Source organism: Agrilus planipennis, unplaced genomic scaffold (assembly GCF_000699045.2).
Source record: "Agrilus planipennis isolate EAB-ADULT unplaced genomic scaffold, Apla_2.0 scaffold75, whole genome shotgun sequence".
NCBI classification, from domain to species: Eukaryota; Metazoa; Arthropoda; class Insecta; order Coleoptera; family Buprestidae; genus Agrilus; species Agrilus planipennis.
Genome location: NW_020439028.1, coordinates 832,291 through 851,598, shown reverse-complemented (window position 1 = coordinate 851,598; position 19,308 = coordinate 832,291). Strand labels below are relative to the sequence as shown.

Here is a 19,308-nt window from a genome sequence, read left to right as displayed (position 1 = left end):
CACCTCAAATGAGGAGGTCAAAAACCTCCTCGATCAGTTTTTTGCCAGCAAAGACCAAAAATTTTATGAGCGTGGAATTATTCTACTACCAGAAAGATGGCAAAAGGTGTTGGACCAGAACGGTCAATATATAAATAATTTAATAAAGTATTTGTTTATTATACGAAAACTGTCTTTCATTTCCACAAAAAAAAAACGAAATGACTTTCCGAACAACCCTATAATTACCACATACATTGTGACAATTGGTAGCAATGATGCATGTTTTTGAAGTTACTGTTTCTTTGCAGCACAGAAAGATTGTGTAATAGCTAATATTATTGAGAGTAAACTCGTGAAAAGAGCGAAGCTAACAAAATTTGTAGGAACTACTTGTCCTATTCTATTTACACATTTTCTTTTATTTATTTTACAAACAATTTTTGTTATAGTTTTGGGTAATTTTTTTTATGTACAGCATCGATCCTCTCGTTATGCACGTATGTGAAACCATAGAGCGATTTCGTGAACGTGGCGAAAATGCGTAAAAAGAAGTTAGCATTCCATAAAAAGTATCACTAATGCACACTATTTTATTAAGAATAGACGATACCTTACAATATTTTTGTTGTTTGAGTAATCATTGTGAAACTTACCTGATCTCCCCATTTCCAATCGACTCCTCTGACAACCTTCACTCCTAGTTTCATCATAGATGCCAGCTCTGGTCCTGAGAGTGACGTTTTCTTGGGCTTATTCAATTCTAGGCTGTTTGCATATAATACATAGCATTCCATATTCTTTTTTACTGCACTTTGTTCGCAACCTATTTGACGAAGCAACGACAATACTGAACTAATAACTCCACTATTCACAATCTGATTCAATTCTACAGCAGTATATCGATTCGCTGCTAAAATTCCCATAATAGCCAATAACATTCTTGCTTTGGGTGTATCTCTTAAGAACGAGTAAGTCCCTAAATTTAAATTTCCTTTGACGGTACATAATCTAGATTTTCCAATTTTCGCGGGAATATCTTTCATGATTAAAAATCTTAAATTGTTTATACACCAGTCGACAACATACATTTCTGCAAGCAGAATGTCGGTTTTCAACGCAGGAGTTACTAAATGTATATTGTCCAAACAATGAGAAACGTTCTCGTTAGTATTTTTAAATGTGACGCCAATATAACCGTTCAATATTGCATAATGACTAGATTTTAGAAGATACGTTTTTTCGAGCAAATATTTAACTAATAGTAATCCCTCTTTGCGAAATTTACATCGTTTCACTTGACTGTACATTGCTTTTCGCAAAACGTCAATATCACAGACATGATCTTTCGTTAAAAAATCAACAATATTATACATAAGATTAGCCTTCTCCAAAAAAGTCTTCTGTACCCTCTTTTCCATTATTTTACTTAAAATATTACTAAGTAATATTTCAGATTCTATCCGTTTATATTTTTCTTCTTGAAGTACCTGATTACAAACGGCAGAATCTCTTTTTTCGGAAGAGTGAAGTTTTTCTTCCAGTTCAGTTTTAAGGTCTGTACGATTTTTTATTGATTTCTGGTCACAACATTTACTGGCATTATAATGAATGGCGTCAGAGTGTATCCTATTCTCAATGACACCGCTGTTTTTGATTTCATTATTGAAATCATCTGCTTCAGTTTTAGTTTCGCTATTTCTAATATCGGAAGTAGAACTTTTATTTATCTTTTGTATATCTTCAGTACATTTTTGACTTTGTGATTGAATAGTTGCATTAACAATATCTTCAGGCTTGTAAATGTCGAACTTTAATTTTCCACATTTCAATTCCCTTATGACTTTTCTTATTAATGTCTTTACCCGTGGTTCTTTGTGCAGTACGTTTATTTTATTATAAGCATCCATTTCAATGCTCACTGCCGGTTTGACTTCATACAGAAGAAAACGGCACCTTTCCAACACTGGAATGCATACTTCTTTATAACTACGATTTAATTCTTGGCGTACTTTAATTAGTTTCCATTTAGTGTCGTGGACAACCTTTATCATATCCGCAATGGGCTTCGAAATCTTGAAATCTGCTTGAGTCAAATCTTAAAAAATACAAATTTTTTAAATTCATATACATAAACGTTGTATATTATAAAAATGGAAATTAATGGAAAACAACTTTAGTCTGGACAAGAGAGAATGTTATAGGCATTTGTGAAGTCAAAAAACCTAAACACAGTGTTAATTCTACTTAAAGCTACATTTTATGTAAAGAAAAAGTACGCCATATTTAGCCAATAAGCGCAGCTAGTAAAAGAAAAATTGTAAATGTAAAAGTTAGTTTAATAAATGCGATAGAAATAAGAGAAAACATGTCGAGAGACGTTCCGCACTCAGACTCTTCCCATATTTTTTTTAGAGGCAATCATTAAGAATTAGACTCGTAAAATAGATCTCTTTAACTTGTAAAGAACTTATACTATGTTTCATTTTTTATGAGCATCTAATAAATAATTTAGGTCAATATATGTAACAATACTCGCGAATTAAATTGACGTATTCACTCTTAAAACGTTTGCACTGGTATAATGTATTGTTATGGACTAAAGCCGCAGGCGATCGATAGCGACGGCGCATTGATGTGTCCGAATTAGAACATTCGCTCCGTTTGACTAAGAATAGTGATTTATAACAATAACTAACTTAAAATAAAAGCTAAAACAATTGTCATTACTAATGCTTTAATTATTCTATTGTATAGAATTTAAAGCATTAAAATAGCAAACATGTAGGGGTAAAAAGATGTTATTTACTTACAGGAATCCAAAATCGGTAACAAAACATAACCGAGTCCCAAATGTTTCAGAAGGACTGCACATAACACTCTACCAATTTCTTCAACAGGGTGTTCAAATGAAAAATCCACTCTGCTTAAGAAATTATTTTGCTTGCAGTATTGTTCAACAATAGCCAGAAAAGCAATGACGTACGAGTCCTACATAAAATAAAAAAAAACACAAATAACGACTATAACTTATAATCTTCTATATGCTTAAATAAAACGATAACTTGATCCAGTGATGAGCACATACAACAACCAAACACTAGACAGATTTTGATCAAATTTACGATCGAATTTTTTTAGTTGTGTTCTTAGACCTTTGACCTTTATCTCCAATAAAAATTAGCACGATAACAAGAATTTTTGTAGGGTTTTCAATACATTAAAGCGAATTAATTTTTGAATTTATTAAATTAATTAAGAGTGTGTCAACAGCAACAATTTTTCCTCATTAATTTAAGGTATTCTGTAGTGGTCAAAATTAATTCAAAAACTAATTCACTTTAATATATTATCACAATGCTCCTATTTAACATTAGACATGTCTTCTTGCCACTGAAAAAAAAGGGGCACGCGGTGCGTATGCATAAGAGCGATGAAGTTCCTACTTCTGCCTCATCACAAAGTAAACAGATACCGCACATCATTTATCGGCGGGCGAAGTCACGAGAATCAGCTAGTTTCAAATCATACAGTATTCATGTATTTGAAATTTATAAAATTGACAATTAAATCAAGTTAATATCATTTAACACATCATAAAAAGCATATTAAAAAAAAGACTGAGTAAACTGTTTTATGCGTATTAACGTCTGTGTAGAATGAACCTTATTTTACTTAGCATTACTACAAACCGGTCAACGAAAGAACAAAACCGAGTATATCACCTAAGAGGGCCGTCAACACACATCGACCTGCATTTATCTCATAAGTCGGAACTATAGCCACCATATGTATATTAACAGTTTTATCTATTTTTTTATACAAATTGTGTCTGCAAATGTAAGTAAAATAAGGATTATAAGATATTATGATTACAAAGTAACATAGTTTATATTTAGTAGTACATAAAGCAAATTTTCGTATACGGTGAAATAACAATAAGTTTAATACTAATCTACAGTCAAAGCTCAAATCCTTTTTATTGACAACGATGAAAAAAAATTCTTACGGAGTTACGCACCTTTTATTTACGTTAAATTAAGCTAAGAGTGCGCTACTTCATTAGCTTGTGTCATCCAGAACTTAAATAATGGTATAAAAGGTTTCCCTGATTGATAAGTGCGAAATTAGTTGCTTAGTAATTGAAACAATATTAAGGCAATAAGAATAAGGTATAATTTTATTATTCACTAAAGGCAACTCCTAATAACTTACTGCCCTTATTGCTCTGATTATTTTATTAGTACACGTTTTTGAGGAAGATAATAATAGTGCATTAGTTACTTAGTTTAGTTCAAACTTAAAAAAAGATTATTAAGTACAATGTCTACAATTAAATATTAAATTTTTAAGTACTTACCGAAATTCGACTTTCGGCCAATGCATAAATGAAGGAGCTGACTTTATCAAATGCAACTTGCCAAGAACGAACTGGTTTTTGTGATTCATTTATTCTAGGCTCTGTTGGAGTATTACCAGCGGTAGAATTTGTGCTTCGCGCTTCTCCTTTCTCTTCTTCGTAAGGATTAGGAGGCTGAGATAGCTACAAACCAAAATTTGGGCTTTGTATTTACTAATAACGTTTTAAATAATAATTATTCTAGATTTTCATATTAAGTAAATTGATAATTTCAATCTTATTAAGATTAATAAGCAAACGTAAGGTAGCACGGTCAGCATCATTGGTGCAGTTAATAATATTTGTTTATATGTAGCACCTTGCCGCTCGGTTTGTACGTATACAGAAGGGGTAATTTCGTATATACTACGAAAAAATGTAAGCAGATGTTGAATAGGGGGAATAAATGTTGCCTACAATTAAGTTTTGATAACGATTTACTGGTACAAATAAATACTAACCTGCAATCCACCAACTAAGAATTCTGCCTTAAGCCAGGCTTCTGCTTCAATTTCAACGGGTTGCAAGGGATAACTCTGTCTTAAGGAATGTGCATGAAGTCCTAATAAAAAGCCTAAACATCTATGCGTCTCCGTTAATGTTTTTGACAGCGTCACGTATTCCATTAGAGACGCAGGAATTTCAGTGTCATTTTGACAGTACATACCGACGACGAATGATTCCATTTCTTGCAACGTGGTCAAGTTATGAGGAGAATTGAATATTTGAGTAGCATCCTTTCCCGCATACCTTTGCAATAATTCTGGTAGCATAGAATTCTCACTTCTGTTAATATAAAAGGAAACTTTATAAAAAACAAGACAATATTAATTTTAATTGTACAAATTTGGATGTTATTCACCGAACATTCGTTTTTTACATTTTCGAAATTCGGTTACATTTTGGTTTTTTCTAAAATAGAAAAAAAAATCTATGGATGTATTTTCACACCTTTTTCTATTCCATACATTTTTCTTTTTGATATATTTTTCTTCATTGACAGGATTATCATCATTTCACTGTAAGCAAGGGCTCTAAAGGTTGGGACGCGGCCGGCGCAAATGGGATCAATTCAATAAAAATAGCAAAAAATGTGCTATTAATTGATTTACTAAACATAAAACCCCCCGTCATTGGTTTACCAAAACTCTGTAGTTACCGAGTGGTCCTTATGAATCATCCAAATTAGTTCAATTTGTACATCAACAGACACACCAGAACTTGCCTATAATCTTTAACGTCATAAACTCTATTATTAATGACCACCCATAATCCCCCATCCAAATTATGGTTCTCTAAATCGGCCTTTCTGATAAGAGTTAAATCATCATGAGATTTGCAAAACGAATATGTAGTGTTAAATTGCTGCATGCCAGGCCATGACATGTCATCAGAATCTATAGCTTCTATATTCGGGGTTAAATGGCAGAACTTATCAAGGGTTGTAAAAAGAGCGTCGAATACATATAACCAATCCATAGATAATAAGAAATGTTGAACTTCTTGCTGAAGAAGAAGAAGACTGACCATGAGTTCAGGTAGCAGTACATCTGAAATTATAATAAAAGTTTAATTTTTCTATTTGTAACACACACCCAACTTTAAAAATGCCTTTAGAAAAAGAAATTGGTTACAAAGTGGCATTCACAGCATAATAACATCTTAAATATAACCTACTGGTCACCTTTGTGCTCTTTCAACATTCATACTTATTTAGAAATCAACGTTATTATTGTTATGAACGAATGCTGTAGGCATGCAAGAACAAATGTAATGTAAAACATTTAATTTACGTACCCACAATATCTCCCTTCAATATTTGCAAGACATACATATAATTTCTGGAACTTGAGACGGCTATTTCAAAGGCAAGTTGAAGAGTTTCTGTAGCATACACACTAACGTGATACAAGTATTTCTTCAACAAAGACTCCGCCGCTTCTCTGCAATCCAAATCCTGCGTGTAAATCTTAGCTATCAACAATCTTTGAAATCTAAGCAACAGACTGAGATCTGGAACTTCCATTTTTTGGGCAAGGACTTTGTTATATATTTTGTACTCCTGCAAACGAGATTGGCTGTAAGAGCTTCCATTCCTAAAACAAAAGTCTCAATAAATATCTTAAAATAACGAATCATAATAAACTAAAGGTGAACTAGAAAATGCAATGTAAAAAGTACATATGAAGCACAAATCTACAAACATATTATGCATCCCAGGAGAATAAACTAGTAATATCCCTAACTCGATTTAGCAGTGATTGGTAGCACACAGCAGAGATAGTACCAACCTTTTTCAATGCGACGTTTGTCAAATTGTACGCTATCTATTTAAGTTAGATTCTTTATCGTTAATTTTAAATTTTATTGTTTTTTTCCAGGATGGCGGTCAATTAATTAAACAAATTATTTGTTTTCTTTTGCATTTTTACGTATTTAAACCATCTTCAAACTGAATTTTTTTATTAACTTATAGTTCTATCAGGTTACCATACATTTGTTAGTAAAATATAATTGATAGAGAACATACCTTTTTAAAGTATTACTGCTTGAACGCAGATTTTTTTTAGATTTTTCTTTCTCGTTGAAATACTGTATACTGATTCTGAATGTTTAGGTAGTTTTATTTTACGGTAACAATCCATTTGGTTTATGATTTCTCTTACTAAGTTTTACGAGCAGATTGTTAATATACTTGTCCTTTTTGAAAACCTGCCCGTAAAACTTCAAGTAATTAATTTGTTTCCTTAACAACTCTATTTATTTATTTATCAATACGTTTTTTACACAGGCCGCAAATAGAGGCAAAGATGCCCAGCCACGTGGAGAGCAGAGGTAAAAAAACAACAGCTGAGCACAGCATACGCCGCCGGGACTCTAGCAGACTAGCGGCTGCGCATTATATCCATCTAATCCAGCCGTTGCCCTCTATCCGCCACCGCCAGCCTTTCTCTCCCTCCGCCGCTGCCGCCTCTCGCCACGCGATATACCGTCTACGTCTCCACGCAGCCGTAACGCTTAACAAAAAAATCGTAATACCCCCCTGTCTATATAGAAGTTTCACTTCAAAAAAATTCAGTCTAACAAAAACCAAACAATTTTTTTAATTAATTGACCTCAACCCTGGAAAAAACAATAAAATCCTCTTCTATGTCTGTCTTTATTTTAAAGAATAGTGTACATGAAGTTCGTTGATAAGTCCATACCCGTTTATTTTTTTGTGGTATAAAGACAAATACCATTTACTGACTCGTCAAGGAATTTTCAAAACTAACAAATTTGAAATTTACTTCTATGCGCTTGTTAACCGCACGGCCATGCAAGAATTTCAAACTAAGGCACGAAAATTTGCATTCAAACATCAGATAGAAGTTAGAAAAAAAAGCATTTCAATATTTATGGAAAAACAGTCCAGAAATGAAAGAATAATTTATATTAATGCAAGCTTAGAATGTAAAAGTATTAAAATATTAACAAACCTTTCTGCTATACTTTTTGAAGTGTTTCAAAATAAAAAAAATTGATTTCTTAAAGATAAACAAAAAATTAAATATATTAGCTTACATCCCTCTATAGGTTCATAAACTGTTTACTTAAAACGATTCGAAGGGCGATATATTTCAAAGCTAAGGTAAAAACACACGTTTACAAAAAAGTCGTACTCACAGTGACGTTATAGAACATAAACAATTTACTTACTTTATAAGTTGTTTGATGAGATGCAACAGAGGAATAGAAGTCTGGGTGGTGAGGGTTTCGAAAGTTTCCTCGACTTCCGCTAATTCGACAATTTCAGAACGAAGTGCTTCGCATAAAGCAGCTTCTAAACCACCATCTACCATTAAACTCCACACCAATAAATTAGACATGAAACGATGGCCAGAGCTCAAAGCGTTGGTTTCTACACCTTAACAATTTGGAATATTCTTAATAAAATAAAACTTTAAGCATACAACTAAATCGTTTATCCATTTTGAAAAAACGAAGTTATAATAGTATTACACTTATACACTAGTGAAGAACATATTTAACCGATCACGTAAAATGTTAGGAATAATCCCTTCCACAAGGTGCAGTACCAAAGTATCACGTATCGCAATGTTAAACCAAACTGAAAGTTTTAAGAAGTTATTAACCTCTTATTTTTATTAGAATTATTATTTATTTTGTTTACGAAATTTCTTTATATTGTTTACTAGACAATTGCAGTTCAATTTCGCCTCAGACGGCAAAAACGTGCACGATCTGATTGCATAGGCGCCATGTATCGCATAAGTTTGATCAGTCTAAGGAAGCACAAGTCCCGCCTCTCGTACATCATAATTGTCACTAGCCTACCAATATTCCATGCATTTAAAATGCATGAAACAGAATCTCCATATGGTCGGTTAAACTTATTCCTGTAGCGTATAAAGAAATCATTCAAAAATGAACACCCTTACCTGGACTGGGCAAAAAGGAACTCAAGGTTTGTGCTCTTTCGTTAGCTGTAGGCAATAAGACGCTCCAGCCAGCTTGAAGTGTTGATTGTGCAATCTAAAATTTTTTGAAAAAAATTAGAATGTATGGTAGTCAATAATAAAACAAATATACTAAGGGAGTTTCCTTTTTATCCTTTCTACTATACATTGGAAGGAATTCAAGCCAAAAAAGGGTTGTAAAGTTTTTCTTGATGTTAGACCTTCATCTTCGTTTGTGTGGCTTCTTCAAGATTGATTTTAAAGTTGGAAATAATTGTAAAGTCTACCTCGAAACTTTACAACCCTGATTTGGATTAAATTCCTTGCAAATAAACTAATTAATTAGATAAATTAATTTAAACAAAGTAATTATCGATATCAGATGAATAGATAAAAACACTTTGTTTTGAAACTACATATGGCGTGCTAATGAGAACAAACAAAACTAAAGTCGCGAACCATCAATATTAGGACTTTTCCATTACTAAAATCCATCAGAGGCATACACAGATACAGTACAGATACAGTAACCCAGACCAGTTATACTATTTAAATAAACCGTCATTGGAAGAAGTTTCTTATTGGTTTTCTTGTATCATTGTGGCAAATTTTGGTGCAGTAATTCTCCACAGATAAACATTTCTTTCATTTCCCCTATCTCTCATCAACGTCCACCCACTCATTTCCGGAATTCCTTAAAGAAGGCTACCCTACCCACCAGCTTTGCACTAGAGTATAACTCGGAGGGACTGCTCGACCACCGGCATTAATAGCTGTGATAGAAATAAAACAAGCAAAATTTTTCCCGCGTCAGTATGTAATACATATATATGTGTTTTTGATAACGGCATAATAGTCGATGCACAACTAAGAGTTTTTAAAAATAAATTTGTAAAAGCTTGCTGTTTTTATCTAATAGTTGAAACCATATTTTTTTAAATATATTTCACCCAATTATACATAATTTATTATTAAACTGCAACATAAATATTTAAAACGATAGCTCACCGTCTGTACAGTTAATGTTATCCCAGGTGTACTAGCAAGATATACGACTTTGGATTTTATGTTATTCAATAGTTTACTACCAGATCCAAAATTGAATGTATTAGCATCAACGTTATTGCTAATGATACAATGTAACTGAAAAAAATACAAATGTAATGCTGCACCACATTATTATTAACATCAAGCCTACTTGTAAACTGAGAATTTTCAAACAGGACACTGCAATTATTTCTTTCTCCTGTTCAATGGGAGCACCTGGCATTGAACGACACCTTTCGCAAATAACTGCTAACAGTTGATCCAAAAATCTAAAGTTAAAGTGTAATTTAGAGCTCTTTAAACACATCATGTGATCCAGCAAATTTGAATAACTTAAAAGTTAGTGGACTCTTATTTAGTCATAACGACAATACAATTATTTATTATATTTCCAACTATTGCCACTTAATGAAACTATGAAAAATAATTACACGCGATAGTGGTAACATCATGGCATAATTCTAGATAAACTTTAACATACAAACAAAATTAGTGGCATATGCGGTAATACAATCAAACAGCTCTGTCACTTTCTCTCTCGTATTGTTAACTAAATACTTATTCGGTTACAAGGTCTGCCTCTCGCGCATGTCACAGATCAAAAAAACGTATTCTAATTCTAATTTATCATTTTTATAGAGCTCTAATTAGGATTTATAATTAGGGTTGTAGGCATTACATCTACACTGTTTATTGGCTAACTTTAACAGCATCTGACTTACTTAAATGTATTTTCGTTTAAATCAATGACGAATGGTAATTTAAGTGGTGGAATCCAGCAACTGTAATCTGTCCAAGCAAAACTTTGGGATGGTCCACAACATACTCCGAATATTCTCTGGCCATGTAAATTTTCAATAAGAATCGGCTCTTGGATATAAAGCCCATTGTCACAAATTTGCTTAAAATCATTTTTCCCCCAACCATAAACTTCTCCTTTATCAGTCAATGCCAAAGCATGTCCTATTCCAAGACTAATGCATCTAACACGTTTATCTAAGAAAAGAACAAAATTACATAATTTCCTACGATCAAATTTTTATGCACTTCAACATACCTTTCAATTTTTCTACTAATTGAGGAAATCGAACATGTTCATCAGTTGAATGTCCTAAACGCCATCCTTCGCCTTTTCCCCAACTATAAACTTGACCTTCCTTACTAACCGCCAAACTAAATTGTGTGCCGCAATAAACTTGTGTTATTTCAACATTTTGTAATTCTTCAATCAATTTAGGAATTTTCGATCCATCAGAACCGCCACGGCCTATATAACAACATGTAAAGTTAGACAAATACAACAAAGCAGCATAAACGACACAAAAGCAATATATCTATGAATTGTCATATATTAATGCAGATTTAAAGGCACTTGTAAACAAGAATGCGAGTAAAATGAAACTAAAAGATCTGTATAACAACTAATACATTAGAATGACTTAACGTAATTAAAGCGACTATAACCCGAGGCATCTATATACAATAGTTAAGGTACTACTAGATGTATGTTTGGCGGTATATTTATATACTTTTAGGATTCTTTTTTATTTTCAAATACATACCCAACTTTCCATAGTCACCATCGCCCCAGCTGTAAATCTTCCCTTGATTTGTTACACAAAGGGTATGTGCGTCACCTGAACTGCAAGCAACTTTGACCACATGTTGTCCAGAAAGAGCGGAAACCACAGTTGGTAAAAAGCAGTCGTCTGATTTACCGTGCCCCAATCTTCCATAATGCCCTCGGCCCCATGTGTACAATTCACCATTAGCCGAAATCGCAGCACTATAGGTACCTCCACATTCAATATCGATAATGTTCTTGTTTAGAAGCAACTCTATAATTGTTGGCTCTTCTCTGGCTAATGCATCACCGTGTCCTAAAAGTTTATGATAAGCATCAAAACAACATAATAATTTCAACAAGTAACTGAAACAAACACACAGATACAATTAAAATCCAATGTTGGTAAAAATAAAGTTTAATAGCGCATAGACCCCTTAACTGCGTCTTTTTGAAGTGAAAACTTCTTTAGCGACGTTGGGCACGTTTTGGTAGGGGAAAATGTTATGGGTTCGCGTCACCGACATACTTGTAGCAGTATATCTGTAGCGATACAGCTGACGTATTGTGTAACATTAGTGCTGCGTATAATTATAAGTGAAATTGATGATTTATACAAAAGAAGATTCTGAAATACTGGAAAAAAGATTTGGCGAAAAATATGATAATGTACCGATGATTTTAAGTGGAGACTTCAATATTAACTTCGCAGATGATAAAAATCTACCATTAATTAAATTTCTAAATGAAACACTTAATTTAAATATGTCCTATGATCGAAAATTCAGTACTACAAAATATAAAACGACGATCGATACGGTTTTTACGCGATAGTTAGATAAATTTTAATTAAACATCTCCATTTCTTACTTTAGTTACCATAAGCCTATTGTGTCTTTTTTAGAACACAATGAAATAAATGAAAGTACAAAAAATCTAAGTATTGTTGAAATTAATGATGACAATGATGCAAACAATGTTAAAAATCAAGTACATTGAAATTTATGTAAATATTTGAATAATAAAAAACCNTAGGTGATTTAGGGAGATATCAGTTGTTAGGCAAAATTTTAAACATCAAGTAAAGGACAGTAGTAGATATACAGGAGCAGATATATAATTAGCGATCATAAAGTAGTAGTTATGAAGACCAATCTTAAATTAAAAATTCTGAAAAAGAGGGAAGCTAGGAGACGTCCTGACGTTCAGACACATTCAAAATATATGGTAACAAATGGTTAGTACTGCAACAAAATCCCCATACTGAGGAAAAAGTAATTTTGAATAAACATTACACAAAGTAAAAAGAAGAAGGAGATAAGATGAGGGAAATAATGTTAAAAATCAAGTACATTGAAATTTATGTAAATATTTGAATAATAAAAAACCGTATAAACATGCATACAATTAATAACAAAATGATGTTGACAATTTTTATTCAAACATTGTGAAATTTCAAATTTTAATACTAAAAGTTCTAAGTTTTCACTTCTATCGGCAGTCCCTATAACTGCCAATTTTTTTTTTCTCAAAATTTGTAATCTGTTCATATCAGGTATATTTCTATAAATTCAATTTGTTACTCCGTCTCGTTCCAAGCCTTCCTAAAGGCCTTTATAATGGCGACAATTCTCACCATTTATTAAAGGCGACTGTCAAAAAGCACGAACTCTGCAGATTATGCGAAATTGGCAAATTTTATCGATCTTATTCGATTTTTGACATTTTTGTTGAGGACTGTTAATGAAATTTTATTGTTTCTTGGTAATAGTTTTTTTAATAATTAGCAATTGAAATGTGGAGCGTAAAAGCAAATCCATTTTTTTGGAACACTACTAATTAAAACATTATGTTACTTGTTAGAATGTAAGGAGGAGGCACTTGTAAAGAACAATAGCACTTGCATTACATCAAACAACAATATTGCATTTATTAATCCGTATTCTTCTACAATGTAAAAAGCGACCATGCGCTACCGCTCTAACTCTGTGTCTACCTCACGACCTCGCACTCTCTCTTACCTTACACACATACTCCCTAGCTACCGCGTTACCACTACATAGGTGGGCACAACATTACTGATAAGTTAAATTTCAACGATAAAAACCCCGTGTATTCCATATATATTGTAATGATTAAACAGAACGAAGGAAAGCCTTTTATTTAGTTAATATCCTATACTATACTAGGTACCTTTGAACTTCTTGTAAACCCAGTTGCAATTGTAACTAATTTTGTTTCTTTGATAGATGTATACTTCTAATTATAATGATTAAATTAATTTGATGCACTTATCGCAGTGTTGATCAGAAAACAAGAGATTCATGTATCAAAATTTAACCGTCGTACTGTTTATGCTATTAATAAGGATATGTTTTATGAGAAAATTCATGCTCTATAAATATGGCTCACCCTATCCATTTTTAACCTAACGAACTTATTGTTAGTTTTACAAGAGAGAGTGAAAAAAGACAAGTGCGCCGATTCATTCCAATTGAAAATTGTTTTTTTGTTTAATTAAGGAATCTCGAAAAACTTGTTTTAATCACTATTTCTGGCTTATTGGATCGATCCTTACTTATTCAGGAGTTCTTGAAATTACATTTTTTCTGTTTTACAAACTTCTCAAGAAAACTCAAACCATACACATAATGCAAATAAATAATAAATAACGCCGCGAAACCTCACACTGGGCGAATAGCTTCATTAAATCTCGTTNATATACGAACCCGGTGACAACTTGACGCAAAAATTTTATAGAACGATCAGCCACTTCCAACCAAACTGGCGAAACAGTGGAACAATCAAATAACGAAGCCACTGGCAATATCTGCAGAGCTTCCAATGATTCCAACAGTAAATCACTGCATAAATCGACATCTTCGCCTGCAATTTAAGTTTTATGGTAACTAGTGGACTGAATTACTAATACTAATATGTAACGGAGGCCTGCCCTTGTTCAAAACATGCAAGAGTTGGCGAAAATATCTTCGCACGTGCACAACCAACCATATACATCGTAAGCACGGTTCTACTGATTTAATTTTTGCCAGATAAAAAAAAAGAAGAAGAGAAAGCCGCAGATAAGGCATTGAAAATCATGAATTTTTAATCACTTATTACCAGTAATTTTTAGCAGAAGTGTACACAGTTCTAGAAAAATCGGTGCAGTAGTTTTGGTGTAGTGCGTATAATATTCAGCGAAACTTTCTGAGATGAGGTGTTATGAGAGGATGTTAAAAAAATATCGTGAATAGAAAAAGTTAGAAAGAAAGATGTATTAGAAAGAGTAGAAGAACAGAAGGTATTTTAATATCAATGTGAAAAATAAATTAATTTTTATCCAAACTATGAGGAAAAATTAGTATTGCTACCACACCCTCGCCGGAAATCGTACCCGGGACCTTTCGCTTTACACACCAATACTCTGATTACTAAGTTACAAGAGGTGACAACATCAGCAAAGTCAAAACATACTTATTAGGTCATGCTCTATAAATATGGCTCACCCTATCCATTTTTAACCTAACGAACTTATTGTTAGTTTTACAAGAGAGAGTGAAAAAAGACAAGTGCGCCGATTCATTCCAATTGAAAATTGTTTTTTTGTTTAATTAAGGAATCTCGAAAAACTTGTTTTAATCACTATTTCTGGCTTATTGGATCGATCCTTACTTATTCAGGAGTTCTTGAAATTACATTTTTTCTGTTTTACAAACTTCTCAAGAAAACTCAAACCATACACATAATGCAAATAAATAATAAATAACGCCGCGAAACCTCACACTGGGCGAATAGCTTCAGTAAATCTCGTTTGTATCCTCACTTGTAACTTCATCAAATTTAATGATATCAAAATAATTATTCTGAATTTTGAATGCAATCACTCATACCAATGCGCGATGCTGCAGAAATTTATGTTTTAGTCAAGAAGCTTCCTAATTGCGCATTAGACCGCCAACATAATTAAAACATATCATTTATAAGATAAACACATTACCCAATCGACCACTGTCTCCATTTCCCCAAGAGTACACAATACCATCTTTCGTCAAAGCTAAAAGATGTTTTCCTTCAACATGTCCAGCAATTTTTATTACAAATACATCTTTCAAAGCTAAAATAGAATTTCATTGTAAAGTAAGACGTCATCAAATGTATGTCACTTGTCTTACACACCTTCAATAACATGGGGAAAAGGAGTTTCTGAATTTAATGGCATACAATATAGGACACCTGTTCGGGTCAAAATGTATAAATTTCGATCGGAGCATACTAACTGAACAATTCCCAGTTCTGATATTGATTCACAAATTTGTGTCTCGTTGACACCTCCCCAGGATAAACAACCCCAGATCCACATGCTTTGGGCATGAAAGTTAGATGATGACTAAAAAAAATATATTAAAAATAAACTCTTTATTAAGAAATTTTTACTGCCACACAAATTGGTTTTCAGACCATTAGAGCCATATCGCTGCCTGGCTCAAAAATAAACCAATTTATAGAAAAATCAGCACATCACTTCAAAAATGATTTATTTGCAAGGTACTCACATTGCTCAACGACTGCGGTGGTATATGTGGCGAAGCCAACCGTTCTAAATGTGAAATTAAAAAGACGCTAGCTTGCTGCAAATCAATTTCTATATCATCATCAGTAGGTAATTGGACCATTTTTCGATACATTGAAACACAGTTTAAAATATCACTAGAATTGTTTTCATCAGATACGTTCGCTTTGTGGCATGGGATGTTCGAAAATTTTTTAAGGAATGTTAATAAAGGTGCGCTAGCCGACTGTACTGACGATCTACAATAAACAGTATCCTATTTAACAAAGTTCCTATGAAGATATACTTTAATTTTAATTTAATTGATAAATAGTAGTATCTTATAGAAAAATCTTGTTGAAAAAAATGTTGAAGAACTAAAAAACCATCTGAAATTTTATCTTATAAATTTTGAATAACTCGAAGCTGGTAAAAACGGTAATAGTGCAAGTCTACAAGCCTACATCATCTTACAATGACGAAGACGTAGAAGCGGTTTATGCAGGTTAGTATTGCAACAAAATCCCCATACTAAGGAAAAAGTAATTTTGTATAAACATTATACAAAGTAAAAAGGAGAAGGAGATAAGATTAGAAAAATAAAGATCTATATCCAAGTAAAATATAATAGCATTATTTCTATTTAAAAATGTTTGGAACGTTGGTAGAATAAACTTCTAAAAAATTACTACGTCGAGAGAATTTATTTCCTCCATCCATTATTATTTTCATAGCCTTACCTGTTATCGTCCGAATGAATAGTTTTATCATGTATGTTAAGCAAAAGCAACAAAACGTCTAAGATGGTGGACAGCGTTCCCTTTTGAACAGCTAATTCCAATAATATGTTAAGAGAGGTGTGCTGATCTTGTATTGGAATCTCACAGTATTGTCTGCCGCTCACAACATCTCTAATGAAAAATACAATAAGTCAGTAACGTTAAAAAAAATAATTAAAAAATATATACGCACCCGGTGACAACTTGACGCAAAAATTTTATAGAACGATCAGCCACTTCCAACCAAACTGGCGAAACAGTGGAACAATCAAATAACGAAGCCACTGGCAATATCTGCAGAGCTTCCAATGATTCCAACAGTAAATCACTGCACAAATCGACATCTTCGCCTGCAATTTAAGTTTTATGGTAACTAGTGGACTGAATTACTAATACTAATATGTAACGGAGGCCTGCCCTTGTTCAAAACATGCAAGAGTTGGCGAAAATATCTTCGCACGTGCACAACCAACCATATACATCGTAAGCACGGTTCTACTGATTTAATTTTTGCCAGATAAAAAAAAAGAAGAAGAGAAAGCCGCAGATAAGGCATTGAAAATCATGAATTTTTAATCACTTATTACCAGTAATTTTTAGCAGAAGTGTACACAGTTCTAGAAAAATCGGTGCAGTAGTTTTGGTGTAGTGCGTATAATATTCAGCGAAACTTTCTGAGATGAGGTGTTATGAGAGGATGTTAAAAAAATATCGTGAATAGAAAAAGTTAGAAAGAAAGATGTATTAGAAAGAGTAGAAGAACAGAAGGTATTTTAATATCAATGTGAAAAATAAATTAATTTTTATCCAAACTATGAGGAAAAATTAGTATTGCTACCACACCCTCGCCGGAAATCGTACCCGGGACCTTTCGCTTTACACACCAATACTCTGATTACTAAGTTACAAGAGGTGACAACATCAGCAAAGTCAAAACATACTTATTAGGTCANACTTTATAAGTTGTTTGATGAGATGCAACAGAGGAATAGAAGTCTGGGTGGTGAGGGTTTCGAAAGTTTCCTCGACTTCCGCTAATTCGACAATTTCAGAACGAAGTGCTTCGCATAAAGCAGCTTCTAAACCACCATCTACCATTAAACTCCACACCAATAAATTAGACATGAAACGATGGCCAGAGCTCAAAGCGTTGGTTTCTACACCTTAACAATTTGGAATATTCTTAATAAAATAAAACTTTAAGCATACAACTAAATCGTTTATCCATTTTGAAAAAACGAAGTTATAATAGTATTACACTTATACACTAGTGAAGAACATATTTAACCGATCACGTAAAATGTTAGGAATAATCCCTTCCACAAGGTGCAGTACCAAAGTATCACGTATCGCAATGTTAAACCAAACTGAAAGTTTTAAGAAGTTATTAACCTCTTATTTTTATTAGAATTATTATTTATTTTGTTTACGAAATTTCTTTATATTGTTTACTAGACAATTGCAGTTCAATTTCGCCTCAGACGGCAAAAACGTGCACGATCTGATTGCATAGGCGCCATGTATCGCATAAGTTTGATCAGTCTAAGGAAGCACAAGTCCCGCCTCTCGTACATCATAATTGTCACTAGCCTACCAATATTCCATGCATTTAAAATGCATGAAACAGAATCTCCATATGGTCGGTTAAACTTATTCCTGTAGCGTATAAAGAAATCATTCAAAAATGAACACCCTTACCTGGACTGGGCAAAAAGGAACTCAAGGTTTGTGCTCTTTCGTTAGCTGTAGGCAATAAGACGCTCCAGCCAGCTTGAAGTGTTGATTGTGCAATCTAAAATTTTTTGAAAAAAATTAGAATGTATGGTAGTCAATAATAAAACAAATATACTAAGGGAGTTTCCTTTTTATCCTTTCTACTATACATTGGAAGGAATTCAAGCCAAAAAAGGGTTGTAAAGTTTTTCTTGATGTTAGACCTTCATCTTCGTTTGTGTGGCTTCTTCAAGATTGATTTTAAAGTTGGAAATAATTGTAAAGTCTACCTCGAAACTTTACAACCCTGATTTGGATTAAATTCCTTGCAAATAAACTAATTAATTAGATAAATTAATTTAAACAAAGTAATTATCGATATCAGATGAATAGATAAAAACACTTTGTTTTGAAACTACATATGGCGTGCTAATGAGAACAAACAAAACTAAAGTCGCGAACCATCAATATTAGGACTTTTCCATTACTAAAATCCATCAGAGGCATACACAGATACAGTACAGATACAGTAACCCAGACCAGTTATACTATTTAAATAAACCGTCATTGGAAGAAGTTTCTTATTGGTTTTCTTGTATCATTGTGGCAAATTTTGGTGCAGTAATTCTCCACAGATAAACATTTCTTTCATTTCCCCTATCTCTCATCAACGTCCACCCACTCATTTCCGGAATTCCTTAAAGAAGGCTACCCTACCCACCAGCTTTGCACTAGAGTATAACTCGGAGGGACTGCTCGACCACCGGCATTAATAGCTGTGATAGAAATAAAACAAGCAAAATTTTTCCCGCGTC

General features: G+C 33.1%; 1 protein-coding gene across 1 annotated transcript in view; it reads right to left on the bottom strand.

The window, feature by feature from the left end:
* Nucleotides 1-19,308, bottom strand: part of LOC108735993 (E3 ubiquitin-protein ligase HERC2) — a 53,309-nt gene that overhangs the window by 30,297 nt on the left and 3,704 nt on the right. The window contains exons 4-22 of the mRNA XM_025976452.1: nt 16,974-17,130; nt 16,742-16,912; nt 16,006-16,261; nt 15,629-15,839; nt 15,450-15,566; nt 11,448-11,765; nt 10,943-11,152; nt 10,608-10,881; nt 10,037-10,154; nt 9,847-9,981; nt 8,821-8,914; nt 8,078-8,285; nt 6,176-6,474; nt 5,604-5,928; nt 4,840-5,164; nt 4,340-4,522; nt 2,793-2,970; nt 636-2,077; nt 206-218 (exon numbers count right to left, since the gene is read on the bottom strand). Of these exons, the coding sequence (XP_025832237.1) occupies nt 206-218; nt 636-2,077; nt 2,793-2,970; nt 4,340-4,522; nt 4,840-5,164; nt 5,604-5,928; nt 6,176-6,474; nt 8,078-8,285; nt 8,821-8,914; nt 9,847-9,981; nt 10,037-10,154; nt 10,608-10,881; nt 10,943-11,152; nt 11,448-11,765; nt 15,450-15,566; nt 15,629-15,839; nt 16,006-16,261; nt 16,742-16,912; nt 16,974-17,130 (5,034 nt within the window). The remainder of the gene's footprint in view (nt 1-205; nt 219-635; nt 2,078-2,792; nt 2,971-4,339; nt 4,523-4,839; nt 5,165-5,603; nt 5,929-6,175; nt 6,475-8,077; nt 8,286-8,820; nt 8,915-9,846; nt 9,982-10,036; nt 10,155-10,607; nt 10,882-10,942; nt 11,153-11,447; nt 11,766-15,449; nt 15,567-15,628; nt 15,840-16,005; nt 16,262-16,741; nt 16,913-16,973; nt 17,131-19,308) is intronic.